We start from the raw sequence: 26,582 nt of genomic DNA on the forward strand, positions 1-26,582 counted from the left end.
CATTCAATGCCAGTTCAAGGGACACCACCACTCATTCTCCTCCACACATCTTCATTACCCCTTGGGTCGTGTCCTTATCTCCTCGCTGGTCCCACTTCCCATCCAGCCAGCCTTATCATCTGCCCTGGCGTGTGTCCTGTTTACACTCTCCGATCGTTTTCATGCAGGAGAAGCAGGCACACAGCCAGAGGAAGAGATCCTAGACAAGCAGATGGTTTGGCAGAACTTAAAGTCACCATGGACTTTTGATGACAGAGGAGATTAACTGACCCTGTGCTGATGGTGAGATTGGCGCGATAACCCAGGTGAAGATCCAGCAATGAATCATCCATCAGACAGCAATGCTGAGTCATATCTCCTGTTTCTAAAGGCTCTGCAATGCACTAATGATCTCTCCTTTTTTCCCAGACATGCCTGGGAAGAAGCCCATGGAGTCTGACAGCCAGGTCCTTAACTCCAGCCCTCATAGCAGCACAGTGGATGGATTCACGGACCCTGATATACTGCGCTCACCCATACCTTCCACCAGTACAGTCAAACTCCTCGGTGGGACCTAGTTCTAAAGTAGCCTCGGTGTCACAATCTGGTCACACTCTCAGAGCCACAGCAGGCAGAGGCAGGGATGTCGCAGGTTACCAGCACTTGGAAGATTGCTGGTGGCCAGGAACCTGCTGAATCCCAGTCAGATGTTGTACCTCTGGACTCGGTCATGCTTCAGTTGCTGGAGCTCCAAAGGCAAACTCTGGAAAATCAGGAAGCGATGTCTGGTACACTACTTGGATTGAAAGGCTGCATGGAGAAGTGTGTCCATCTTGTATCTGGGATGATTGTGCTGATGCTGAAACGCAACGAGGTTGACACAGCTTGGGTGGCAGCCACCTTGGAGACCTTGGTGCAAGACCTTTGTCCTGGATTGTTGCAGGACATGCACTCCATGGTGCAGGCACTTTCTGGCATCCATAAGTACCAACGCCAGAGGAAGGAGGAGCTTCTTGAGGAAACCAGGCCCTTGGGCACCCATAGGGAGGAGAATCATCTGGTGCATCCAGGACCATCCAGTCAGGTGACTCCTGCCAATCAAAATCCCCTCATCCTTTAGCTCCACAGGCCAAGGAGGGTGACACTTCCACGCAGCAAGACCGCAAAAGCAGGCCAGGGCTTTCCAGGTCTCTTCCTTCCAGAGGTGAACATAGACAACAAGGAGTGGAAGACAGCTGGCTGCCTCCATCTCCACTGTGGATGTTGAGAATTTTGTATTCTTTCATGTGATGTGGGCGTCGCAGGTAAGGTCAGCATTTGTTGCACCTCCCTAATTGCCCTCGAACTGAGTGCCATTTTAACAGTCAACTACATTGCTGTGAATCTGGAGTCACATGTAGGCCAGACCAGGTAAGGATGGCAGATTTTCTTCGTTAAAGTACCTTCGGATGCTCTGCCCGCTCCAAAACAGCATCATCAAAGAGTGCAACGCACGCTGTTGGGATAGCCTCAGGACCTCACCTATAGGCCCTCCCCTGATGCTGCACCCCGATGGGCCGAGTTCCCGACCGCATGGGGGACGTGTGTGACCCGACATTCTCCGGATATTTTTGTCATGGAGGTCAGAGGATTGGTGCTGGGGCGCCGCCGATTTTTCTGACGTAAAAGGCCACGGATCATCCGGACATAGCCTGGAATTGGAGAATCCAGCCCCATGTGTTCCACGAGAAGTGTGTCAGTAAGGAGTTGGTAGCAGTTGCATATTAGAGAAGCTCTGTAGTACATTAGTGTAAGTTAGTGTTGGACATTTATTTCCAACTGTATTAATCTTAGACATTTTAGGAATTCATTAGTGTAGTGTTAGTAATAAATGACATTGTTTCTGAAACAAAGTCTAATGTTCTTTGTTCACACTACAATATCAAGATTCAACAGCAGCCCTATCAAAGAACATTACAGATTGGGGGAGGCAAATTTTATCAGATGAAGGCAGGATCTGGCCAAAGTTGACTGGGAAACGCTGATTGTGGAAAAATCTACCACAGAGCAGCGTGGGCATTCAAAAAGGAAATGGGGAGAGTGTAGGCCCAACATGTTTCCTTTCGGGTGAAATGTAGGATCAAAAGGCCAGCGAATATTGAATGTCTAGGAATAGTCAGGATTGGATAAGAGGCAGCATGGTGGCACAGTGGTTAGTGCTGCTGCCTCATGGAGTCGAGGTCCCAGGTTCGATCCCGGCTCTGGGTCGCTGGCCGTGTGGAGTTTGCATATTCTCCCCGTGTTTGCATGGGTTTCGTCCCCACAACCCAAAGGATATGCAGGGTAGGTGAATTGGCCAGTCTAAATTGCCCCATAAATGGAAAAAATGAATTGGGTACTCTAAATTTAAAAAAAATAAGGATTGGATACGAAAGAGACTTTTAGCAGGTACAAAGGGTACAAATCAGCAGAGGCCTTCGTGAAGTATAGAAAGTGCAGGGGGGGAAGTTAAGAAAGCAATTGGGAGAGCACTTGGGGGTACGATTCGGGAGAATCACAAGATATTCTGTTAGTATATTAAGGGGAAGAGGATAACCAGGAAAATAGTAGCTCCCAAAGGTATCAAGGGGTCAATCGGAGGACATTGGTAGGGTGCTAAACAAATGCTTCACATCTGTCTTCACTCGGGAAAAGGAGGATATAGGTACAGAATTTGGGGAGAGGAACTGTTTTATATAGGGAATGAGGAGGTATTGGAGGTTTTGGTGGGCTTATAAGTGGACAAATCCCCAGGACTGGATGAATGTATTCCCGGCTTCTGTGAGAGGCAGGGGAGGAAATTACAAAGGATCTGTCCCAAATTTTTAATTCCTCTCTGGCTGCAGGTGAGGTGCCAGAGGATTAGAGAACAGCTGATGTGGTTCCACTCATCAAGAAGGGTAGTAGAGATAAACCAGGGGATTACTGACCAGTGAGTCTCACATCAGTGGTAGGGACACTATTGGAGAAAATTCTGAAGACGAAAATTAATCTCCACTTGGAGAGGCAACGTATGATCAGGGATATCCATGGCTTTGTCAGAGGGAGCTGGCATTGACATGACTCCTGACGGCTTGAGCATACATGTTGAGTCTAGAGCAGCGGTCTTCGGGAGGGGTCCAATTCGAATCTTTCCTTTTTGGTTCTGCTGTTCCGGTTCATAGGTCGTCTCCTTGGGTTCGCTGTTGGCCTCTTGGGGTCTGTGGTAGAATTCCTGGAGCCTCATTCGCCTGATGAATTCCTCTGTGTCTGCCGCGAGACTGATGGGGTCCATTTTGGTGGTGGTACCTTGCAAAATCCTACCAACGGTCCTGGCTTGAGTTAATTCACACCTCTTTAACCTGGGATCACCCCCCATCTCTGAATCTGTAATGATTTGATTACCCGCAAATGCTCGCATTCCAAGCATTGTCTGGCATCTCTGACTTTGTCTATATAAATGTTTCTGGAACATACCTCTCCATTCACCTGAGAAAGGAGCAGTGCTCCGAAAGCTCGTGTTTGAAACAAACCTGTTGGACTTTAACCTGGTGTTGCAAGACTTCTTACTGTGCTCACCCCAGTCCAACGCCGGCATCATGGCTGTAATGGAGTGCAGATAGGTAGTGACTGACACACAGAATGACCAGTAAGCACACAGAACAGAGCAGCCAATCACCAGACAGGACACTACCACTATAAAGCCAGAGGGCACCAGGTTTCCCGCTCTCTCTGGACCCAGCCTCTGAGGTAGTCAGAGTTTGTGAGTTAGCTAGTGCAAACACCATGCGGTAGCTAGTAAGTCTGGTCAGGCTAGTACCAGGTCTCCAATCAAGTCAGCATAGTGTCAACCCACAGTTGAACATGTATAATAGTTAAGACGTTAAATAAAATCGTGTGGCATCTTATCAAGTGTTGGAGGTCTGTCTCTCGCTACACTGCATCAAGTGCAGTCCACATCGACCCAGCCTGCCCAACACATCACAGGGAATCTCGGGTAACTTTGCAAGTTGGATCCAAAACTGGCTTAGTGGTAAGAGACAGAGGGTGGTGGTGGAAGGCTGTTTGTGTGACTGAAGGCCAGTACCACAGGGATCAGTGCTAGGTTCCTTATTGTTCATGATATATATAAATGATATAGATGAGAATGAGAGGGGGGGATGCTAAGTAAGTTTGCGGGTGCCATGAGAATTGGAAGGGTTGTTAATAGTGAGGAAGAAGGTCTAGTTTGCAGGAAGATGAGAGCTCAATGGCAGTTGGAATTTAACTCTGAAAAGTACGAGATGATGCACTTTGGAAGGAGTCACAAGACAAGCGCGTACTTGATGAATGGCAGGACACTCGGAAGCTCAGAGGAACATGGGAATCTTGGGGTGCTTATTCACCAATCCCTGAAGGCGGCAGGACCTATAAGGTAATTAAGAAGGCATATAGGACACTTGCCTTTATCAGTCGTGATATAGAATTTAAGAGCAGGGAGATTATGTTGGAGTTGTACAAAACTTTGATCTGCAGCTGGAGTACTGTGTTCAGTTCTGGTCACCACATCATGTGATTGCACTGGAGAAGGTGCAGAGGACATTCACTAGGATGTTGCCTGGGATGGAGCATTTGAGCTATAAAGAGAGGCTGGATAGGCTTGGGTTGGTTTCTTTGGAGCAGGGGAGACTGAGAGGCGACCTGAATGAATTGCATAAGATTATGAGGAGTGTGGACAGGGTAGATAGGAAGCAGCTGTTCCCCTTAGTTGAAGGATTAATAAAGAGGTAGCATAATTTTAAGGTGAGTGGCAGGGGGCTCAAGGGGGTTTGAGGAAAAATGTGGGAGTCTGGAATGCACCACCCGGGAGGGTAGTAGAGGCGGGAAACTTCACAATATTTAATAAGTACGTGGATGAGCACAGTGCTGGACAGTGGAATTAGTGTGGATTTAGCTTAGTTTTGTGAGTGCGGACTTGATTGGCCAAAGGGCCTCTTGTACTGTATGACTCTGACTAACCACAGCCCAATCCCTGGCCCCAATCCAGGTCCCGACCTACACTAGAAACACTTACCTCGCAACAGTTAGTTCTTCCACAGCTGTTGGCCATGATTGTGCTTCATTATACTTAGGCACCAGGACTAACATATGGTCTGCCTCAGGTCTCATTGTGCAGGCGACTTTGCACACAAAAACTCAGGCAGACCACTCATTCCTGTTGCCTAGGTGGTTACATTGCTGTTATCAATGACCACCTTTACTTTGGAAAATACAACAATACTGGACCATTTAGTCACTGTATCATTCTTATGTTCTTATATAGTGTGTGCTAACCATTCCAGCCTATGTCCAGGTCGCTATCTGCCACTTGTAGTCAACACAATGGTGGACATTTCAGGTAAAGAAAAAGGTAGAATGCTTGATTGCGATTGGTCTTCTCTACATTGGCGACAAATGTTCCAGCATATAGCTGTGTGAAGTGGTGCTGATTATCCTTGGTTATTGTCAGGTAAGTAGACCAGGTCCTGTAGGTTGATAGTATAATGGAGGAGTTCAGCCTTCTGATGGCTCTGGCATGCCTTCTTTCATCTTAACGGAGTAGTGCAATTTTGGCATGTTAAGAGTAATCCCCGGATTAATTTTTACATGACCTACTGCTGGCAAACATTAGATGACTTAATACTTCCTGAACTGGCGTATTGTAATATCCCCTTTTTATCTCTGATCAGTTAAAGTGCACTTAATATAAATGTTTCAGGCAAATTAATGGACAATTTTGCAGGGTGCTCTGATCTCTGCAGAAGAAATCCAAATAGGTGTGCAATTATACAAAACTCTTGTCGGGAGCACTGGTTAGTACAATCTACCCTAATATTCAAATATTTTTGGTCTCCGAGGAAACATTCTGACCATCGTCTGATTCCAAAAAATTGAGCGCAAAACAAAATAAGCCAGAGAACCAGCAACAAACAGAGAAGAATAGCATCAGAGAAAAAAAATTATTAGTTTGAGTTTGGATACATAAATATCCTTTTTCCACATTTCTTTAATTGTACTTCACTGCACTCATTCTTTTGCCTAAAATATTCACACTTTCAAAGTTGAAAAGCACTCATTGGATAATACTGAAAATAATGTTCGTAATGATTTTCAGTGTCAGGAATGAAAATGCTTCATTTTCTGATACATATTGCATTCAAGCATTAAAATGCATAAAAAAGGAACAAACATAATATGAATAAAACCAAAACAAATTATTGCAGATACTGGAGTCTGAAACAAAAGCAGAAAATGCTGGACAATCCCAGCAGGTCTGACAGCATCTGTGGAGAGAGATAAATATTCTTTCATTTAGAATGAAGAGGCCATGGTCAAGGATGCAATTCTAACTCAATAACATTAATTAAGACCCAACAAGCTGGTGTGGCACGGTTGCAGCCACAGTTGTAAGAGGACATTCTGGTCAGACATGTGCAGCAAGATATTCTTCTGCCCTCCAATGCAGCTACATTGGCAAGGAGCCTTTCATAAAAACATAGAAACTAGGAGCAGGAGTAGGCCATTTTGCCCTTTGAGCCTGCTCCCCTATTCAGTGTGACCATCGCTGATCTCTCGCTCAATGCCATTTTCCCTCTTTCCCCCCATACCCCTTGATGCCATTAAAATCTAAAACATCATCTATCTCTTTCTTGAACACATTCAGTGACTGGCCTCCACAGCCTCCTGTGTTAGAGAATTCCACAGGTTCACTACAGGAGGGCTTCACTAAGCCAGGTGCCCTGTGTGAACCTTGGTGGTTCCACATGTGGGAGAAACCCTTTCACTGTGAGAAATACCGCAAATGCTTTCAATAGTCCAACCACATGGTGGTCTACCACCAGCACACACAACTACACATGGTAGGCAGCAAGCATTTGTTGATTGCAGGATCTAGGTTTGGTTTGGCAATATGCTTCAGCAGGTTCCACTTACAATCTCTTCTCCAATCATCTATCCAGAGTCTGGGCACTCCCAAGACAATCTTCAGGATTCTCAAACAGACTTCAGGCTCCCACTTATATGAGAGTATATGCCCTGAATCTGAAACTTTCTGTCATGGGAGTGTCCCTTTAAGAAAGATTTGTCTTATCACATGACTTCAGTGATGTCATTGTGTGGGTGGGGCTGGGCTGTGGCTCTGTGAGTTTTTACTTTTTCTTTGAGTTTTGGACTGGTTTGAACTGCACTGGTAGAAAGAAGTGTCTTTCTCTATCTTAATTTGAAATGCTGTTCCAGACTGCTTGGTAACTTAAAAGAGATAATTATTTTCTGGAAGGAATTCAAATCTGCTGTTTGAAATCAATAACAATAACAACAGTTGTATACCAGTGAGAATGCTGTGCGCTGGGCCACACCTTTGAAAAGGGGTTTCTGGTTTTACTTGGATTTTTGTTATTCAATTGGAACAGTTAAGGGGGAATTCATTAAGGGTTATACATAGATTACTGTAGCTGGGTGGGGGTCTTTATGCTAGGCATTGATAAAAATTCTTGCTGTGTGTGTTTATACAAATGTTAACTAAATTCTTAGAATACAGCTTGTTTTTTAAAAATTAAAAGCGCCTAACAAGTCTGTTGAATAACACCTGAAAGGCAGGCTCTTGTCCTAATCCTAGCCAAAATTAGTAAAAAGTTGTAGGTCAGGTGAACTCCACAATACATTTTGGAATTGTTAAACCCTGGCCCATAACACTTCCATGAAATAGGTACAATCATAAAAGGGTCGCCAGAGGAAGTGTGAGGCCAGCTAGGGATCAAAAGGGAAACCTGGTGGAAGCAGTGGCGTAGCTGAGGTACTAATAAGTACCTTGCATTTGCTTTCACTAGAGAAGAGGATTCTGCCAGTGTCTCAGTAAATCAAGACATAGTGGAGAAATTGGATACCAATAAATGATGGTTTGGCTATGTGCTCAAGACAGAAATATCCAACTGGATGGATTGCATCCTAGGTTGTTGAGGGATGCAAAGGTGGAGATAATGGAGGCTCTGACCACAATCTTCCAATCCTCCTTCGATATGGGAGAGGCTGCTAGAGGACTTGGGATTACAAATGTTGCACTCCTGTTTAAAGAATGGGAGAGTAATAAACCACAGAACAGGCAATCTAAAGTGAATGGTGGAGAAACCTTTAAGGACAGTAGTCCCAAACAAAATGAATTGACACTTGGGAAAATATGGGTAATAAATAACAGCCAGCAAGGATTTGCTAAAGTCAAGTTGTGCTTGACAGATTTGATTAAATTTGTTAATAAAATTACAGAGGTTTGATGAGGGTAATGCGATTGATGTTATGCACATGGACTTCCAAAAGGCATTTGATAAAATACCTCATAATGAACTTGTTGGCAATGTTGAAGATAACACACGTAAAGGTTCAGTGACACATGGTTATCTAAGAGAAAAATAATATTCTTATACAAGACATTATTTCAAATTCAGGAATGTGGTAAACAATCAGAAGGATTGTAACAGACTTCCAGAGGACATAGACAGGCTTCTAAAATGGTTAGAAATGTGGCAGGCCCAATTCAATGCAGAGCCCTGTGAAATGTTCACTTTGGTACACACATACACACACACTCACACTAAAAGAGGAGCTTTACAGTACAAAACCACTAAAGTGAATATTAGTCCACATCAGTTCCAGAGTCCAAAGAGAAATTATATCTGAGGCACTGGGTTATAATATTAGCTTTTTACTTGGTGCTGATTTGCAAGATGAAGTAGGTATACTCACTGAGTCGATTCTGTAGGCGATAGTACAAAATCTTCCAGCAGAGACAGACTTGATGAACAGGTTGGTGTTCTGCTTCGAGGGACCTGCTTCTTGATAGTTTACCAATTGGATGTTTGAACAGCAGACTAACTACTTCTCAGTTCCCAAAGGTGTAAAGGGGTTATAAAATCGTCAATTGAGCCATGTGATTTTCCTTCTCAATAATGTGGAATTGACTTTGATTTCAAGTCTGTTAACGTCCCAGTTATTAATGGTTGAAAGAGTTACTATCTACTTTAAACATCTGGTGTTTGGGAAGCTATTGCCTAGGCGACCCACTGACTCCACTAGCAAGGTGAACTCATCAGATGCAAATTGCATCCCTTCTGAACTGGGCTTAGTCAGTCCTAGGTGTGATATGCGTCTGTTTCCAGCACTGTAGCTATAACAAGTTCTGCCCTTTTGTGATTACAAGGGGACTGACTGTATAATGATGTGTGAAATTCCAGAGCTGATAAAGGAATTAATATGTTCTTGAAACTCCTGGCGCTGGTTCTCAGACAAAGCGCAAACCTTGTTGTCAGGTTTCTTGTAGCAGCCATCTTTTTAGTTCAGCAAAAAGTCAATTCTAAAAATAGCAATAAGGATAGAGTTTGGAACATATGATGTAGTTCTTCCCATGTCTTAGGAACCCAACAGAAGGTTCTCTTTCAAAGATCCAACACTAGCATGACAGGGCAAATGGACTCTCTGTTGCATCAGCAGGGTAGCAGGGTAGCATGGTGGTTAGCATAAATGCTTCACAGCTTCAGGGTCCCAGGTTCGATTCCCGGCTGGGTCACTGTCTGTGTGGAGTCTGCACGTCCTCCCCCTGTGTGCGTGGGTTTCCTCCGGGCACTCCGGTTTCCTCCCACAGTCCAAAGATGTGCAGGTTAGGTGGATTGGCCATGCTAAATTGCCCGTAGTGTCCTAATAAAAGTAAGGTTAAGGGGGGGGGGGGGTTGTTGGGTTACGGGTATAGGGTGGATACGTGGGTTTGAGTAGGGTGATCATGGCTCGGCACAACATTGAGGGCCGAAGGGCCTGTTCTGTGCTGTACTGTTCTATGTTCTATGTTCTATCCTTCAATGATTCTATGAATCAAAAATATGATACTGATTGTGTAATATTAAAGAGGTTTTATTTGATATGTGATACCATATGGTTTCATTATACCCTGTTTATTAAAAGATTTTTTTGCAAAACATTTTATTAACGTATTTATAATTTTATAATAATAACAGTGAACACTACAAATATGAACAGTGCATAAACCATCTCCATCCCTAACAAATCCCACCTACCCTAAACAGAAAATAGCTTTACTTCTCCCCCCCCCCCCCATTCTTATTGCCTCTGCTGACAGTTAGTTTTCCCCGAAGAAGTTGACAAACAGCTGCCACCTCCGGGCGAACTCGAGCATTGAACCTCTTGAGGCAAATTAAATTTTTTCAAGTCTGAGAAACCCGGCCATGTCGCTAACCCAGACCTCTGATTTTGGGGGCTTCGTGTCCCTCCATGCTAGCAACATCCGTCTCCGGGCTACCAAGGAGGCAAAGGCCAAGACGTCAGCCTCTCTCGCATGTTTGTGATCCAGGCAAGGAGCAGGAGAGCAGACTGTGAGAGCTGCCGTTCAGAGTGGTGGGAGGAAACTTCTTTTATTTGGGAATCCAGGTGGCACGGGAATGGGAACTGTTACATAAACTAAATTTGACCTGGCTAGTGGGACAAATGAAGGAGGACTTTGGAAGGTGGGACATGCTCCCGCTGTTACTGACAGATCGTGAAAATAACGGTCCTCCCAAGATTTCTGTTTGTTTTCCGGTGCCTCCCCATCTGAATCCATCGCGACTACTACCTCCACCTCCTTTCCCTCTGAGGGCACCATGATCACATTTAAGAGCCTTCTAATGTTGGCCGTTAGCTGCCTGGTCCACGTTTCCATGTACTGGTGGGAGATTCCTCCTCACTATCTCACCCGCCAAAAGTTTTTCCAGTAAAATTCCAAAAAAGTCGGGAGAAAAGGTCCCAAACGTCCGTCACGAGCGGGAGCTACCAAATACGCGACCTCCTACTCCATGCCCACCACTGAAAGTCTGTTTTTTTTTAAAGTTGAGCACAATATGTACTACATCCTTTTTAGCCCTTTGTTGTGGGAATGGGGGCTCAATTCTCCCATCGGGAGACTAAGTCCCGACGCCGGAGTGAAAACCGGAGTGTTTCACTCCGGCGTCGGAGGCCGTTCCCAGCCCCCTATTCTCCCACCCCCGGGGGGCTAGGAGCGATGCCGCGTCATTTACATTTGCCAGGCTGCGGCGCCGCATAAAAGCGGTGCCGCGTAAATGATGTGGCTGGCACCGCGTAAATGACATCACCCGCGCATGCGCAGGTTGGCGTGGTGCCGTCCTCCCCGCAGCCGCCCTGCAAGAAGATGTCGGATGGATCTTGCGGGGCGGCGGAGGAAAGAAAGGTCCTCCTTCAGAGAGGCCAGCCCGCCGATCGGTGGGCACCGATCGCGGGCCAGACCCCTTTTGAGGCCCCCCCCCAAAGGCCACACCCCCAGCGATCCCGCGCTGTTCCCGCCGGCAGCGACCAGGTGTGGACGGCGCCGGCGGGAACTCGTCATGTTGGGCAGGCCGCTCGGCCCATCCGGGCTGGAGAATCGCCGCTCGCCCGTTACAAATGGCGAGAGGCGATTCTCCCAGCGGCCAGCCATGAATCTCGGCCCACCGGTTTGGGGGAGGGGTGGGGGCGGCGTGGCAGCGGCCCAGCAATTCTCTCACCCGGGGTGGGGGGAATTCCGCCCAGGTAGTTTCACTATTAAGAGTACGTTGAAAAGGGTGCATAAAAGACCCATGATAATTTTCATTGCTAGTGCTCTCGTGTGAAAGCAGGAGATGAGGGTACGATATTTGTGATAATAATTGATATTGACATGACCTCCGATAACTGACTCCCAGATCTTTTTGATGCTCTACTCGTAGTCTCACATGTTGACAGTGAAGATTCTGGCTCCATCTCTTGCTGTGTCATTCTTTTTAATTCATCTTTTAAGCATTTGATCACTTGTCTCCTGAACAGTAGATTAAAAAGTTATGAATCATCAAAGGAGAGAAAGTTCCTCTTTTCTTCAGAACTACACAACATGTTAAGGTAGACCAAACAGAATGTCATATTGAAATTGGCTTTTGAGGTTGGTGTAAAATTGGAAAGTGACTACTGGTGATAAAACGTGATTTACATATGAATAAATACTTAATAAAACAATTACAATCTGTTGATGTGTGAAGTTTCCATCAGGTCATTACTTTCCTAAAAAACTTGACATTCAGAATCAATTTGCAAGTGAAAGCAGACAAGTCATTCTATCTCAACAGTAATTGTTTGATGAGTCCATTGCCAGGAAAACACTAGCAGAATGAATAAGTAAAAGTGGCTCTACTTGTGTAGATTGCTTTTATTTAGTTCTGGAACATATTGGCTCAGAAACCGCACCAAAACTGGAGAAAAGTGAGCAAATTTGGAACTTGGTCTTGAAAACGGTGGCCCAAGGGGCAGCACGGTAGCATTGTGGATAGCACAATTGCTTCACAGCTCCAGGGTCCCAAGTTCGATTCCGGCTTGGGTCACTGTCTGTGCGGAGTCTGCACATCCTCCCCGTGTGTGCGTAGGTTTCCTCCGGGTGCTCTGGTTTCCTCCCACAGTCCAAAGATGTGCAGGTTAGGTGGATTGGCCATGATAAATTGCCCTTAGTGTGCAAAGTTGCCCATAGTGTTGGGTGGGGTTACTGGGTTATGGGGATAGGGTGAGGTGTTGACCTTGGGTAGGGCGTTGTTTCCAAGAGCCGGTGCAGACTCGATGGGCCGAATGGCCTCCTTCTGCACTGTAAATTCTATGAAGGTTTACTTGGATTTGATCTCTGGCTTCATCTGTGTAATACCAACAAGCTGCGGATGGCAATCAGAGCATTCCAATGCAGCTCACAATTTCCTCTAGCTGGTTCACCATCCCAGCTCACAGATAAATGGGCTTGGGGGTTATGGGGGTGTAAAAACATATCTACTCTTTTACCAGCCAGTACTGTCTGCCTAACAACTCTGAAGAGAGTTTTCATCATTGGAATCCTGCAATGGGTTTGTGTTTGAATTTGTACTCATTCTAGAAGAAAAGTTGTTCATTGTCATCTTCATCTTTTATTTTTAAGGAAGGTAAGGGATGCCACAGGAGTTGATATAAACATGCGAGTTGGAGTACATTCTGGGAATGTTCTTTGTGGAGTCATTGGATTACAGAAGTGGCAATATGACGTCTGGTCACATGATGTTACTCTTGCAAATCACATGGAAGCTGGAGGTGTTCCAGGGTAAGCAAGTGCACCATTCATATCTGAAATATCAAAGTACCAAATATATTTTCTAATGTTGATTTATATCCTTATTTAGGATGAAAAATGGCAACCAAGTTTTTCTTACGCAAGTGTCATATCCCGCTCACAAATCCTGGCTGATTTCCCTCCGAGTGGAACAATTGTTTCAAAAATGCTTGATCCAGTAACACAACAGTGCCAATACATTCTGAGCAACTGTTGCAGTCACTTGTCATTCCATGCTACTCCTTCAATATTACACTTTAATGACAATTTTTCCTCTCAGCTACCAACTTCAGTGCAGACCCTAGGACCCTGGCGCTGTGAAGCCACAGTGCTAATCACTTATGCTACCGTGCTGCCCTGGTCTCCGAGCCAGAAATGTGGCTGTGGAGGCAAAGGCAACAGAAAAAGAACTCAGCATCGTGGTTGGACATTCCTGGATGAGAAATTTAGAGCGCGGGTTAGAATCATAGAATTCCTACAGTGCAGAAGGAGGCCATTCAGCCCATCAAGTCTGCACTGATCCTCTGAAACAACACCCTACAGAAGCCCACTCCCCTGCCCTATCCCGCAACCCCGCCTAACCTGCTATCTTTGGATAATGAGGGGCAATTTGACATGGCCAATCACCTAACCGTCACTTCTTGGGACTGTGGGAGGAAACCAGAGCACCAGGAAGAAATCCATGCAGACGCTGGGAGAAAACGCAAGCTCCATATTGACAGTCACACAAAACAGGAATTGAACCCAGGTCCCTGGCGTTGTGAAGCAGCAGTGCTAACCACTGTGCCACCATGCCGTGTTAATGGAAACATTTCTAAGTGTCGTTTTGGGCATAATTGGCAGGGTGTTTCTCGATGGCTGTGCCGTATAATGGTTTCCACCGAGCTGCAAGGGTAAGTTACCACCTCTCTCCTGGCATCAGTCCTGCCTGCCACCAATAAAATTCCCAAGCACCGCACACGCCAAAAAAAAACATCAGAGCCTGATACCTTGCACTTTCCCCACATTCTACCTTCATGCTTGTTCCTCAGTACCCCCTGGTACACACCAGCACAACCCATTCATGTCTAGTTCCGGTGCCCACAAATGCAACCTGCCATAAACCTCCCTGATCCATCAAGCACGCGGCTCACAAAGCCCTCTCTTTGTCCCCTCAGGAAAAGATAGCCCATAATAAACGGGAAAAGGCCAAGACGGGGGAATCAGAGTCCTCGCACTCTGTGAGGAATGGGCCCTGAAGATTGACCGAGAAGAGAGCAATTACCGACAACGAGGTTAGCCTGCACCACAGAGGTGAGGATCCATTTTCCTTCATCCAGATGACCTGTCTCAAGTTGTTCATGTCAGACAAAATGATCCTTCCTCTCACTGACCACATGTCCATTCTCTTGCAGGATCTCCATCTGATGGAGCCGTGAGATTCAGGAGGGGATGACAACCATATTCCAGCGAGTCCATAGCCGATTGGAGGAGTCTCAAAGGCTACAGATGCAGGAGGTGATGCTGATGATGCATGGCACTGAAGCCAACACTGCTAGTTTGGTGAATGCAGTGGAAAGCTTGGAGCACGAGGTCAGCGTCCTGAGTGGTGGAGTCCAAGGCATGACTCAGTCTGTGGGACCATTGCTGAGGGCCTCAACATCATGTTTCAGGAGCTGAGGGACATGCACAAAATGCAGGTGGACATTAGACATTACCAAGGCACTGCAGAGCATGGTCCAGTCACTAAGGAGCATCACTGAAGGTGCTGACACCATCGTGCAGACAATGGGGAGGCACCAGGACTGGCAGAGCCAGATAACGCAGAGGCCTCTGGACCTCACTCCAGCAGCCCCTCCATCCTGTGGAGGACCATCCCCCCCTCAAGGCCTTACGGGCAACATCAGGGAGGAGGAAGCACGGAAGGCCAACTTCGGGTTTGGTACCAAGAAGGTGACAGTGATCCCTAGTTCTTGCGAATCTCTCGCTCCTGACTCCGATGGTTCTCAAGTGCAGCCAGCAGAACAGGGTGTCACAGTGATGCCAGTGACACTGGTAAGTCAGCCAGACCCCTTCGGCTCCAGGCCCTCCTGAGGATGCCTGCCAAGGCCATCAAATGCCACAAGGTGCAAAAGCAGCAGGCTGCCTCCACATGCATCCTGGGGGGACACCTAGCCGTAGCAGTATCCAGGTAAAATCAGGAAGATTGAGGATCACTGAGTTGGCCCTCGGTGGGGAGGGGGGAGGGTGTGTGTGTGTGTGTGTGTCACAATCTGTACTTAGGAGAAATGGAAATGTCAATTGTTCACTATTACAAAATGTTGCACCTGATATTTGGGGAGCCTCCGTAACGTTAATCTTCACAGCAGGCCTTCCTGCACCTCCACCCCCTGTTGCCCTTCGCTTCCCCCACCCCCATCCCTCAGTCACAGTGGTCCACAATTCAGACTCAGTTCAGTGGATGGGTGTGAGCGTGCTGTACACAGAAAGACCGGAATCAGATTTTGGCATAAACTGAAGAGCACCAGAGATTACCTCAAAGCAAGTTTTCATCATTCACATGTCTTGTAAATGATCCGCTGGCAGTACTGACAGAGGCCCATCACCCTGGGGTAATGTTTCACAGACTCTGGGAGGGTGGAACAGAGTAGTTGGTTGGGGAGGGGTCTTTTCACAGTAACTTCATTGCAGTGTTAATGTAAACCTACTTGTGACAATAAAGATTATCAAGGTGACACGGTAGCACAATGGTTAGCACTGTTGCATCACAGCTCCAGGGTCCCAGGTTCGATTCCTGGCTTGGGTCACTATCTGTGCGGAGTCTGTATGTTCTCCCTGTGTCTTCATGGGTTTCCTCCGGGTGCTCCGGTTTCCTCCCACAAGTCCCAAAAGACATGCTGTTAGGTAATTTGGACATTCTGAATTCTCCCGCAGTGTACACGAGGGGATTTTCACAGTAACTTCATTGCCGTGTTAATGTAAGCCTACTTGTGACAATAAAGATTATTAATTATTATTATGGAGAGGGAAGGAGGGGAATGGGGGAACAAGAAGAATGGGGGTGAGCTGAAGAACAAAACCTTGTCCTGTGAGAAGAGGGAGAGGATGAGGGTCTCCTTTTTATTTTTCATTTCATTTTCATTTCCTCCAGCATGCCAGACCCTTGCTGTTGCCTGTCCTACACCCTCTGACTCATCCCCTGGCTCAACCACTATCTGCTCCGGCTCCTCAGACGAGGCCCCATGTCGCTCCTCCTCCTCCTCCAGCATGCTGCCGCACTGCTGTGCCGGGTCATGGAGGGCATAGCAGACCACCATGAAGCGGGAGATCCTCTTTGAGGATGTTCTGCAGTTCACCATCAATGTGGTCCAGGCATTGGAACCACTTCTTGAGCAGTCTGATGCTTCGCGCAATGATTGCACGGGTGGCAACATGAGCCTCGTTATATTAGGTCTCAGTCTCAGTCTCCAGCCTCCACACAGGTGTCAGCAGCCAGGACCTTAGCCAGTACTCCTTATCCCCCCAAGAGCCAACCCGTCATCCTGGGGTGGTCCTCGAAGATGCCCGGGATCTCAGAGTGTAGTTCTCATGCATGCTCCCTGGGAAGCAGGCACAAATGTGCATGATCTGCAGGTGATGGTCACACATGAGTGAACTTTCAGGGAGCGGAACCTCTTCCTGTTAATGAAGAGCACTCCCTAAAGTCTTGGTGCGCGCAAGGCGACATGCGTGCCATTAAATGCTCCCTGGAACTGGAGCATCCTGGAGATGGCAAAGAATCTGCTGCCCGGGCAACTTGGTGGGCTTGGCCAGCTCAAAGTTAATATATTGTGCTGTCGGGCATACAGGGCATCATGATCTCACAGATGCATTTGGTCTGTAGCTTGTGATATGCTGCACATGTCGCCACTTGAGCCCTGGAATGAATCCGTTGCCATGGGGGGAGGGCCTCCTCCTTTTCCATGGCGTGCCAAGTCCCTGAGGATATGGCACAGGTGCTGCACTGTCTCTTTGTTGTGACAGCGTCTCCTCCGGCACATGCTGTCCGACATCGCCTCAAAAGATCAACGATGCCTAAACACCTTGGGCCTTCGCTGACATCCCCCTCTGCATGCCTCCTCGGCCTGTTGGGCGGCTGGGTCTTGTGGGTGTGCGGTGCCACCCTGTACATGGGGTGCTGCCTTCTCCGCCATCTGGCCACCTGGGCTGCCACCAGTACTCAAGGACATTCTCTACGGGACAAACACTACCATTCATTTTGGTATTGTTATAACCTGCCTGGATTCTATTCTCTGGAGACAGTTGGTTACCCCATAATCCTTGAGGAATATGAGCTCCCCCAATGAGAGGAGGTAGGGTAATCATTAGCAGTGCAGCTGTATAAATAGAGCTGGCCAGTGTGGAACCGGCCAGAGAGGAAACCAGTAGTGAACTGCTGGTACATTTTGTTGTAAATAAAGTTATTTTCTGTTTGACTCTACAAACTCGTGCTGAATTTTTCGTGGCTCTCACAAAAGGAATTGGAGGCGATAGACTGACAATCAGTTAGGACTCCATCCTGGAACCGTCAAATCGCCCAAGCCTCCCCCACCCTTGCGTGTACTGCCTTCTCTCAGAGTGCCGTCCAGCAAGCCGGTCATGCTGCAGAAATGGTTTTTTTTAATTTTTAAAATAAATTTAGAGCACCTAATTCCTTTTTTTCCAATTAAGGGGCAATTTAGCGTGGCCAATCCACCTACCCTGCACATCTTTGGATTGTGTGGGTGAGACCCACGTGACCATGGGGAGAATGTGCAAACTCCACTCCTGGGGCCGGGATCGAACCCGGGTCCTTAGTGCTGTGAGGAAGCTAGAGAAACTTGTTCTGCACACTCACCCCTAATCACAGCAAGAGCCACTAGATCCCAGACTCCTGCCGGGAACATTAGGGAGACCGTAACCAGGTGCCCTCCTCTGATCCGTAGTACCTTTATACAACCCCACTCTTGCCAAGTGGCCCATGCAGAGCAGCCCACCCCTCTCTCCCCCTCCCGCGGCCTCCAGCAGTATACCATCAGTGAGAATAATCACACCGGAAATTCACACCGATGCAAGACATGCCAGAAGAGAGAAAGAGCACCCCTTTCGCCCTCTCCAGCGCTGGTAGCAAGTCTCGCTCCACGCCACAGACACATAAATGGCAGCAGCAAACAAATACACAGGGTTGGATTCTCCGCCGTCAGGATGCTCTGTTTTGCCCGCAGCCCGGGGGTTTCCTGATGGCGTGGGGCTGCCCCACAATGGGAAACCCCTATTGACTGGTCGGCGAAACGAAGCATCCCGCCAGCGGGGTGAAAATAGAAATGTGGCTTGGTGGGGTGGAGAATTCAGTCCCTAACCTCCAGACATGAAATAATCAACAATACAATAAAGTCACCAGCAATCTGCAAACGCACTTTGTCAACACCCTTATGAAGCGTCAGAGCAATCCGCCCCTCTCTCCCCCTCCTGCATGTCCCAGCTGTAGACCCTCAAAGGTGGGATAATCACACCGGAAAGTCACACCGATGCAGGGCATATCAGATGAGAGAAAGAGCACCCCTTCCAACCCTCTAGCACTGGTAGCAGCTCATCATACAGCTTCCCATTCCTCGCTCGAGGCCACAGAAGCAAAAGAGGCGGCAGCAAACAAACACGCAGCCTCCAAGCAAGAAACATGAAACAAGCAACAGTAAAATAAAATTGCCAGCAATCTGTAAAAGTGATTATTCAATGCCATCATCAAGTCACACGTTTGGATCAGTTCGCCTCTCTCTTCCCCTCCCCAGCTCCCAGCAGTAAACCATCAGAGGTGGGAGTAATCACACTGGAAGTGTGGGAGTAAGCACACCGACATACGCCAGAAGAGAGAACAAGCAACCCTTAACCTTCTCTAGCATTGCTAGCAGTTCATCTAACACCCTCCCTTCCCTCACTGCAGCCCACAGGAGTAAAAAAGGTGGCAGGAAACAAGAACGCAGCCTCCAGGCAGGCGCAACAGCATTCGGGTCACTCGGCCTCTCTCCCCCCTCCTGCAGCTCCAAGCAGTTGACCCACAAAGGTGGGAATAACATACCAGAGCATAGCAGAGGAGAGAGAGATAGTACCCCTTTCCTCTTTACATCCTCCCTTCCCATACTCCAGGCCACAGAAGCAGAAGAGGCAGCAGCAAACAAACACATGGCCTTCAAGTATTTGCAGCTACCAGCAGGAGCAATCAGAAAACACAACCTGCAGCACAACTTGAGAATATTTTGTTTATTAGACGTCAACAGTAATAAAGATTTGAAAATCAACAACGCAACATTGCACAATTACACTAACCATTAAACAACATGAAAACATCAGCGTTCCATATTGGTAGCAGGACAAAGCTGTATCAGCTAATTTTCACAAAGAAAACAAACATACGATATCACCTCTTGCGTGTTCCTCAAAAGAAACGGTGGAGAAGACTGAGAATGTGTTATCATGTTCAGATCGTTGTCACAGAAATGATCTGTCCATCAATGCGTTACTTGTTCCATGTATCAATGCCATTCTCCACCCAGAAACCGCAGCTGTGCAGACCCTCCCACATGGCCCAATCTCACCAGAACAAAATCCTGGCATCCACATATTCCACTGGCGCACAAGGTGCAGTTGAACATCCTTGACTTCCAGTCTGTTTAACCCACAGTGATGTGCCAGTTACATGCAGCACTCACCACACCAGCAACTAAAGAATCAGCAATCTGCGAAAGCATTTCATCGATGGCATCATCGGTTGGCCCATTTGGATCAATGTCGCACACCAGGTCCTGCAGCGTCTTCTTGCTTCAAATCCAGTTGCCTTCTGGACTCCTATGCCTCCCTGAGCCCCGTGTTCCAGAACCCAGGTATCTTAGAAAAAATTGACCTTCTTTCCGGCTACAGGAAAGGAAGGAAACAGCAATAGCAGCCTCTAGGCATTTGCAGCCAAAAGTAGGAGCAAACAGCAAACACAACCTGCAGCTATCAAGTGTTCTCATAACGAACAAGGCCAATTCCTTATTAGCAATAGACTTCAGCTGTGAAGCCTGAGGCTGCTCACAGTCAAAGGGAATTAAAGTGAACTTCAGCATATAACCAAGAACAGGGCCCTGTCCTGGAAGTTTTTGGTAGGGAAGACAGGCAGCAGCTGTAGTTGACGCTGTTATGGGTACCCACAATAGTTAAAGATGGGTTGAAGGCCTCACAGATGAAAAAACCCTTGCCACACCCCTGACCACCAACCTGGAACACTTCAGCCTCCCGACATAACCTAACCCACCTGAAGAACCCACCTTCCCAAGCCTAACCTACCTGAGGGACCCACCTTCCCAAACCCAGACACAATTTCACACTTGGGAGTGTAGGACCTCGAGCAGAAAACCTGCCTATTCATCTGTTAAGCTTATTGACCAATTAAAGGCCTTCACCCACCCAGCCTCATTTCTAAGTTGGCAGGAGCAAGTACGGGTAGGGTGGAAAAGTGACATTTAAACATGTCCCCTTCTTGGGAGATATGGGGGAGTGGTGCCTTGCTCTGTAGGCACCCTCAGAATTTAATGGGGCGGTATGGTGGCACAGTAGTTAGCACTGCTGCCTATGGCACTGAGGAGCGGGGTTCAATCCCGGCCCCAGGTCCCTCTCTGTGTGGAGTTTGCACATTATCCCCGTGTCTGCGTGGGTTTCACCACATAACCCAAAGAGGTGCAGGTTAGGTTGATTGGCCATGCTAAATTGCCAATTGGAAAATAATAATTGGGTACTCTAAATTTTTTTAAAAAGAAATTGTCCACCTTCTCTCTCTCTCTCTCTCTCTCTCTCTTCCCCCCCCCCCCCCCCCCAATGTTGGAGCTCGGAGACCCCCTCCTCCCTGACCTAGCCCCCAATGCCACGATTGCCCCCGCCCCAGGGTGTCCCCAACCTCCCGTCTCCGAGACTTACCTTTTCAATGGTCCGAGGACTTAGTCCCAGGCAGAGCTTTGCAGTACCGCTTGTGGCCACTGTAGAATTCTGCCTGACCAAGTTGAAGAGTTGTCATTCAATCTGATTGGCCAACAGCTCTCGTAGGCAGGACCTCCTTCCATGGCGGACAGATGTCTCGCCCATTCGGACTCAATGCTAAAGAGCGTTAAATGGCAGTGGCAGTTCGAGAGTTGGTGGCTGCACCTTATACACCAACTCTCGGGATGGCAGGTGCAAATTCTACCCCATGAAGTTTTACTGTTTACACTTGAATGTCTTATACAACCATTGTAATAGGTCTCCTCTCAAATTGTTTAATTGAACATTTAGGAATCATGCAATATTATGTTTTAATGGTATTTTATTCAGGAAACATGCTTGCAGCTCCAGTGCTAAATTGCAGTGTGATTTACTTTGAAGAATTCATATCAAATTCGTACATCATTAGTTTTATTTTACGATATTCTAATTAGTTGCCAAAAAGAAATATTGACATAGATGAAACAAGTTGGCAAGTTAAAGAACATGGCATCTCGGTTTTTATTGATGTCACACTAATGAGTTTTAATTCAATATTAAAAATGAGATTAAATATTTTTAGCAGAACTTATTACATCATTAAAAAGTATATCTGGTGCTAAAATAAGTAGGCCACAGATACTGAATAATTTAATAGTGCACAAATATGAATTCATCTACTAATAAACAGCATCTAAATAATTTATGCTTTTGTAAAATCTGTTTCAAAAGACCGTAGGGTTTATCATTTTTTAAAGCCACAGCTTAGCTTCCTATAAACAATAATGGAGATATTTAATTTGTCTATAAATTATATAACAATGAAATATATTTTGAAGACATACAAATATTTATCCTCAAGCTTGTTAAAGGTTATTTTTGGCTGACTTTTCTTTTATTCTTTTGAATGCAATTTTAATGGGACATGTACCCTACGTACTATGGGCACATCTCCAGCACCCGCCTGGCTCATGCCGTAGGAATATCCTTCTGCCCATCTTGGAGAATAGCCAAGTCTTCCTTAGAGTAATTTAAGAGGGTTCAACAAGATATTTATTTTAAAAGCCTTGTTTAGCAACTTTCTGTCCCCCCCCCCCCCCCCCCCCCCGAGTAGAGCCAATCTGGCTGGTTTAGCTCACTCAGCTAAATCGCTGGCTTTTAAAGCAGACCAAGTAAGCCAGCAACATGGTTCAATTCCCGTACCAGCCTCCCTGGACAGGCGCCGTAATGTGGCGACTAGGGGCTTTTCACAGTAACTTCATTGAAGCCTACTCGTGACAATAAGCGATTTTCATCTAGCAGCCAGTACACCTCATGCCACTCATTGTTATGGATTTTGCACTGTGCTGTGGTCCAAATCACCCTGGAAAGCAAGAGGTCCTGGCTATTCACGCCGGTGAGATTCTCTGGTCATGCCAGCCGCACACCTCCTCGGTGTGGGGTGGTTTCAATGAGAATGCCCATTGACAGCGGCGGGAGCTAAGAACTCCAGAGAACAACCAGTGAACGGTGTACCACCTTCCGATGCTGAGAAACAGGCAGATGGGAGGCCGGACAATCCTGCTCCTTGTAATGACACACCATCAATAATTTAGTTGGTATTATGGTTAATTTTTGTTTATTCATGATTAGACTTGTCAATTTTGTGGTCCACTTAGATTGGATTGGAATGGTTGATTGTCACGTGTACCAAGGTACAGTGAAAAGTATTGTTCTGCGTGCATCTCAAACAGATCATTCTGTAAATGTAAAGAAAATACATAATAGGGCAAACCTAAAATACACAATGTAGCAATTTAAAGTAGCAATTAGAGAAACATGATTTTGTGGTAAATTCTATAAGTATTTCATTTAAATGAATCATGTAAAAAATATTACAAAATATAAGACTATGGGAAACAAACGCGAGAGGAAACGATGATGGGTAATGGCAAAGATTTCACACATGCATCAAGAAAACAAAACTGGCAAAGCAGGAGGGATAATTACACACATTCATTCATTTCATTTCCGTAAAATATATAAGACATTGTATAATCTTTAATTAACTATGTTGCTTCAAACATGAAAGGAAACTTTGATACTAGAGGCACTAACATAAGTAGTGAAGCAATGGAACTCCTCAATTCAGTTAGTTTACTTATTAGAATTTTTCTTATTGGAACAAAACTAATTGTTTATTGCTGTTAATTAATGAAGCAAGGCAAATTTCCAGCCCAATGTTTTCAATTTAACTATATTTTAAGAATTAGGGAAGGAAAATGGAATGGTTTAATTTCCTCTGTTGATTACTGAATGAATTGATGCGGTTAAAAGGGAGGAAAATATTTACTTGGAGTACATGGGTATTAGGGAATTGGGAATAAAGGGCTAGATTTTCACTCCCAAGGCATTTTGTGCCCCTTCAGACCTGATATTTGATCGTGGGAGATGGGCCTGTCGCCCTCGGCCGAACAGGTGGGCAGTTTAAAAGGTCCGCCTTAGTTCTCTGTGACGACAGCCCATTTACTTCCATAAATATTTAGCCCTCTATCCTTCAACCCTCACAGCCCATCGGCCTTTCTATCCCCACCCACTTTCTGTGTCACCTGCATACATGTAAAAATGGCATCCTAAACTCTTGCTATACTGAGGAGTTCCGGCAACAGGACTATGTGCGCCATCGGCCGCAAGTTTCCACTGAGGCCCTGTAGCCACCTGGGGTGACCACTGCCCAACACAAAATGGAAGATTGCAAGGAATGCAAGGAAATTGGACATGTTGTAAAAGCAAGCAGCTTGCAAAGCGCTTGTATATTCAGACTACTGCAGAAACCAGTTTTGACTGCTGCAGAAACCAGACAGCACTATGACAAGAAACAGTTAGCATACTAATTAGGTGATACCGGGCGATCCCCAGGCACAATGGAAACAAGTTAAACACAAATTGATACATTGAATGGAAGGCCATACTTTTCGGCGCCAAAGAAGTCCAAAACAATAAGTCCTAAGAACCGTCCCAGTGATCGAGGTACTGCCCCGTTATTGGGGAATTCAAATCAATCGATTGGGAAGAGTCCCAATCGATTGCGAGAGTATAGAGTGTCCGCCCAGGTGGGCGCAAGACCCTGAGAGGAGTATAAGACAGAGACCGCGATCCCAGCTCTCTCTCTCTCTGCCAGCCTCTCCTTGACCAACCAGCCCTCCCAGCAGAACACCGTTGCAACAGAAGAACCTTGAGGAGGAGAGGCCTGGACAGTAGCCGCCAACAAGTAAGTGTCACAACGCACACTACGAGAGTAGACACTCCTGACCCCCTTTAGTCCATAACTACTGGTTGCCTGCGGACCCAGGACAAAGCTAGAGGCTGTTGTTCCCTGATCCGGCAGTCCCCTTATCCAGATAAGTATTTGGCCTATTAGCGGTAGGATTAGCCTAGTCTTATAGTTTTATATGCATGATTAGTAGATTACTGTAATACAATAAACGTGTCTTGTTTGAACTTACTAACTGGTGTATGGATTTATTGCTTTGAACTTGAACTTGAAACTTATGGCGGTATCTTAACGATACCTGGCGACTCTAGAGCTAAGGAACGAAACAGAGCCAAATTGAGTGTTAAGCACACTCACCCAGAACGAGCAACAGCCCTCTATCTAACCTGGGTGCAGTTTTATAGCTTTGTGTTTCTCGACGCTGCGAGTGACGTAGCTATGGGACTTTGTTCCCACTTAATTAAATTCCGCTCATATTTTTTCTGTGGTACTCACAATGGGGACCACCTTCTGTGTGTTTTACAACCAAAGCCTTATCAACCTATCAAAAGGCCAGACAAAAACGGTGTGGAGTCAGGAAGGCAGAGGCAAATCTAACTTCAGCATTTTATGACCCAATTCACACCTCCATTAAATGATGGAAATCTGACCCATTAGCAAAAATTAATGGCTGGAATCCATGTATGCCTGTAGGCTAAGTTTGAACTACATCATAGCCATATAGTATGTCTCTGATTCTTAATATTTACTTTCCACATTACTTTGTAATCTTTGACTCATACTTTCCGACTTTGTCTTATTTTTAACCATGCTAGACGTGTTCATATCACTTCTGTCACACTGGAGAATTTAAATGGAGCTTATAAAGTGGAGGATGGTAATGGTCACATCAGAGACCCCTATCTGAAGGAGCATGGCATCACGACCCACTTAGTAATTAACCCAAAGGTAAGTGTTAATTATCTTCCTCTTCCCTTTATGGTATAATTCTTCAAATTGCCTTTTTCAAACCCAGGAATTTTGACCATCTGTGACCACCAATTTCTGGCAATTTGGCACTCAAAATCCGAGGAGATCAGTTCTATTTGCACTTATATTTCTGATTTGTTGGTTTAACCTGTTTGCACTTTGTGATCCTCAGTGTTGTGAAGTGTTTTTTTTTAAGCGTTGTTGCTTCATTGGTGGATAAATACAAAATCAAAATACCAAGATCTGTCAACAGCAGAAGCTGGAGATTGTTTGAAGTGATTATTTCAAATTTTCATGTGACTCCTGAAGTTGCATGAAGTTTGGTGTAGGCGGCACAGTTGTGCAGCGGTTAGCAATTCTGCCTCACGGCGCCGAGGAGTCCGTGTGGAGTTTGCACATACTCCCGTGACTGCGTGGGCCTCACGCCACAAGACAGACATGTGCAGGGTAGGTGGATTGGCCATGCTAAATTACCCTTTAATTGGAAAAAAAAATCATTGGGTACTCTAGATTTATTTAAAAAAAGAGAAAGATTGGGCAAATTTGTTGTGGGTTTTGTTGCCTGTTGGAATTTTCTTTCAGTGAAATAAAAATGTGATGATAAAATCAATGACTGCCAAAATTCAACCTGTTGCTGTTACAATTAAGAGGTATCTAAGATTTTACGGTAAAAGGAAAGTGTTGTGTGACCTGTTCTGAAGTATTTCCGACAGCAAGCCAGGGTAATTTGATTGTTAGAGATTAAAGTGGGCTCAGGGGCTGTTTTCTTCACTCCCCGATGCTGAAATCGCGTTCGGCGACGGGGCGGAGATTCTGTTTTGGCGCCGAAATCAGGAATGGCAGCGGTTTCTTAACTCTCCGCCCCCTCAAAAGCATCATACTCCAAGAGTACGCCGCGCCGATTAACCATCGCCTTAGGCCATTGCCTGAGGCCTGCCCCACGTGCTCCAACCCCGACCGGCCGATTTCCGACAGCGTGGGTTACGTGGGATTTGTCCAGCCTGCCCTGGAAGAAGAATCTCGAGAGGGGAAAACATTCACTGTGAAAGACGGTTCAGGTTAAAAGTTCAAAGGATGGAAAAGGATTGGAAATAACCCCTTGGGGGCTAAGAATAAATTTGGAACAATTCCTGGAGAATTGGATGCCTACTTAAAGGACTGTATAGTATGGGGGGATTCTCCACTGCCCAACATCAGCAGTGGAGTTATAATCAGAGAAACCTCCCATATCAGAGAACGCCTCATATAAGAGTA

General features: G+C 46.1%; 1 protein-coding gene across 4 annotated transcripts in view; it reads left to right on the forward strand.

Annotated features, from left to right (window-relative positions):
• The window catches only part of adcy2a (adenylate cyclase 2a), an 840,666-nt gene that overhangs the window by 665,528 nt on the left and 148,556 nt on the right, over positions 1–26,582 (forward strand). For all 4 annotated transcript variants that reach the window (XM_038797200.1, XM_038797201.1, XM_038797204.1 and 1 more), the window contains exons 9-10: positions 12,953–13,111; positions 25,175–25,307. In XM_038797200.1, the coding sequence (XP_038653128.1) occupies positions 12,953–13,111; positions 25,175–25,307 (292 nt within the window). The remainder of the gene's footprint in view (positions 1–12,952; positions 13,112–25,174; positions 25,308–26,582) is intronic.

Source organism: Scyliorhinus canicula, chromosome 5 (assembly GCF_902713615.1).
Source record: "Scyliorhinus canicula chromosome 5, sScyCan1.1, whole genome shotgun sequence".
Classification (NCBI taxonomy): domain Eukaryota; kingdom Metazoa; phylum Chordata; class Chondrichthyes; order Carcharhiniformes; family Scyliorhinidae; genus Scyliorhinus; species Scyliorhinus canicula.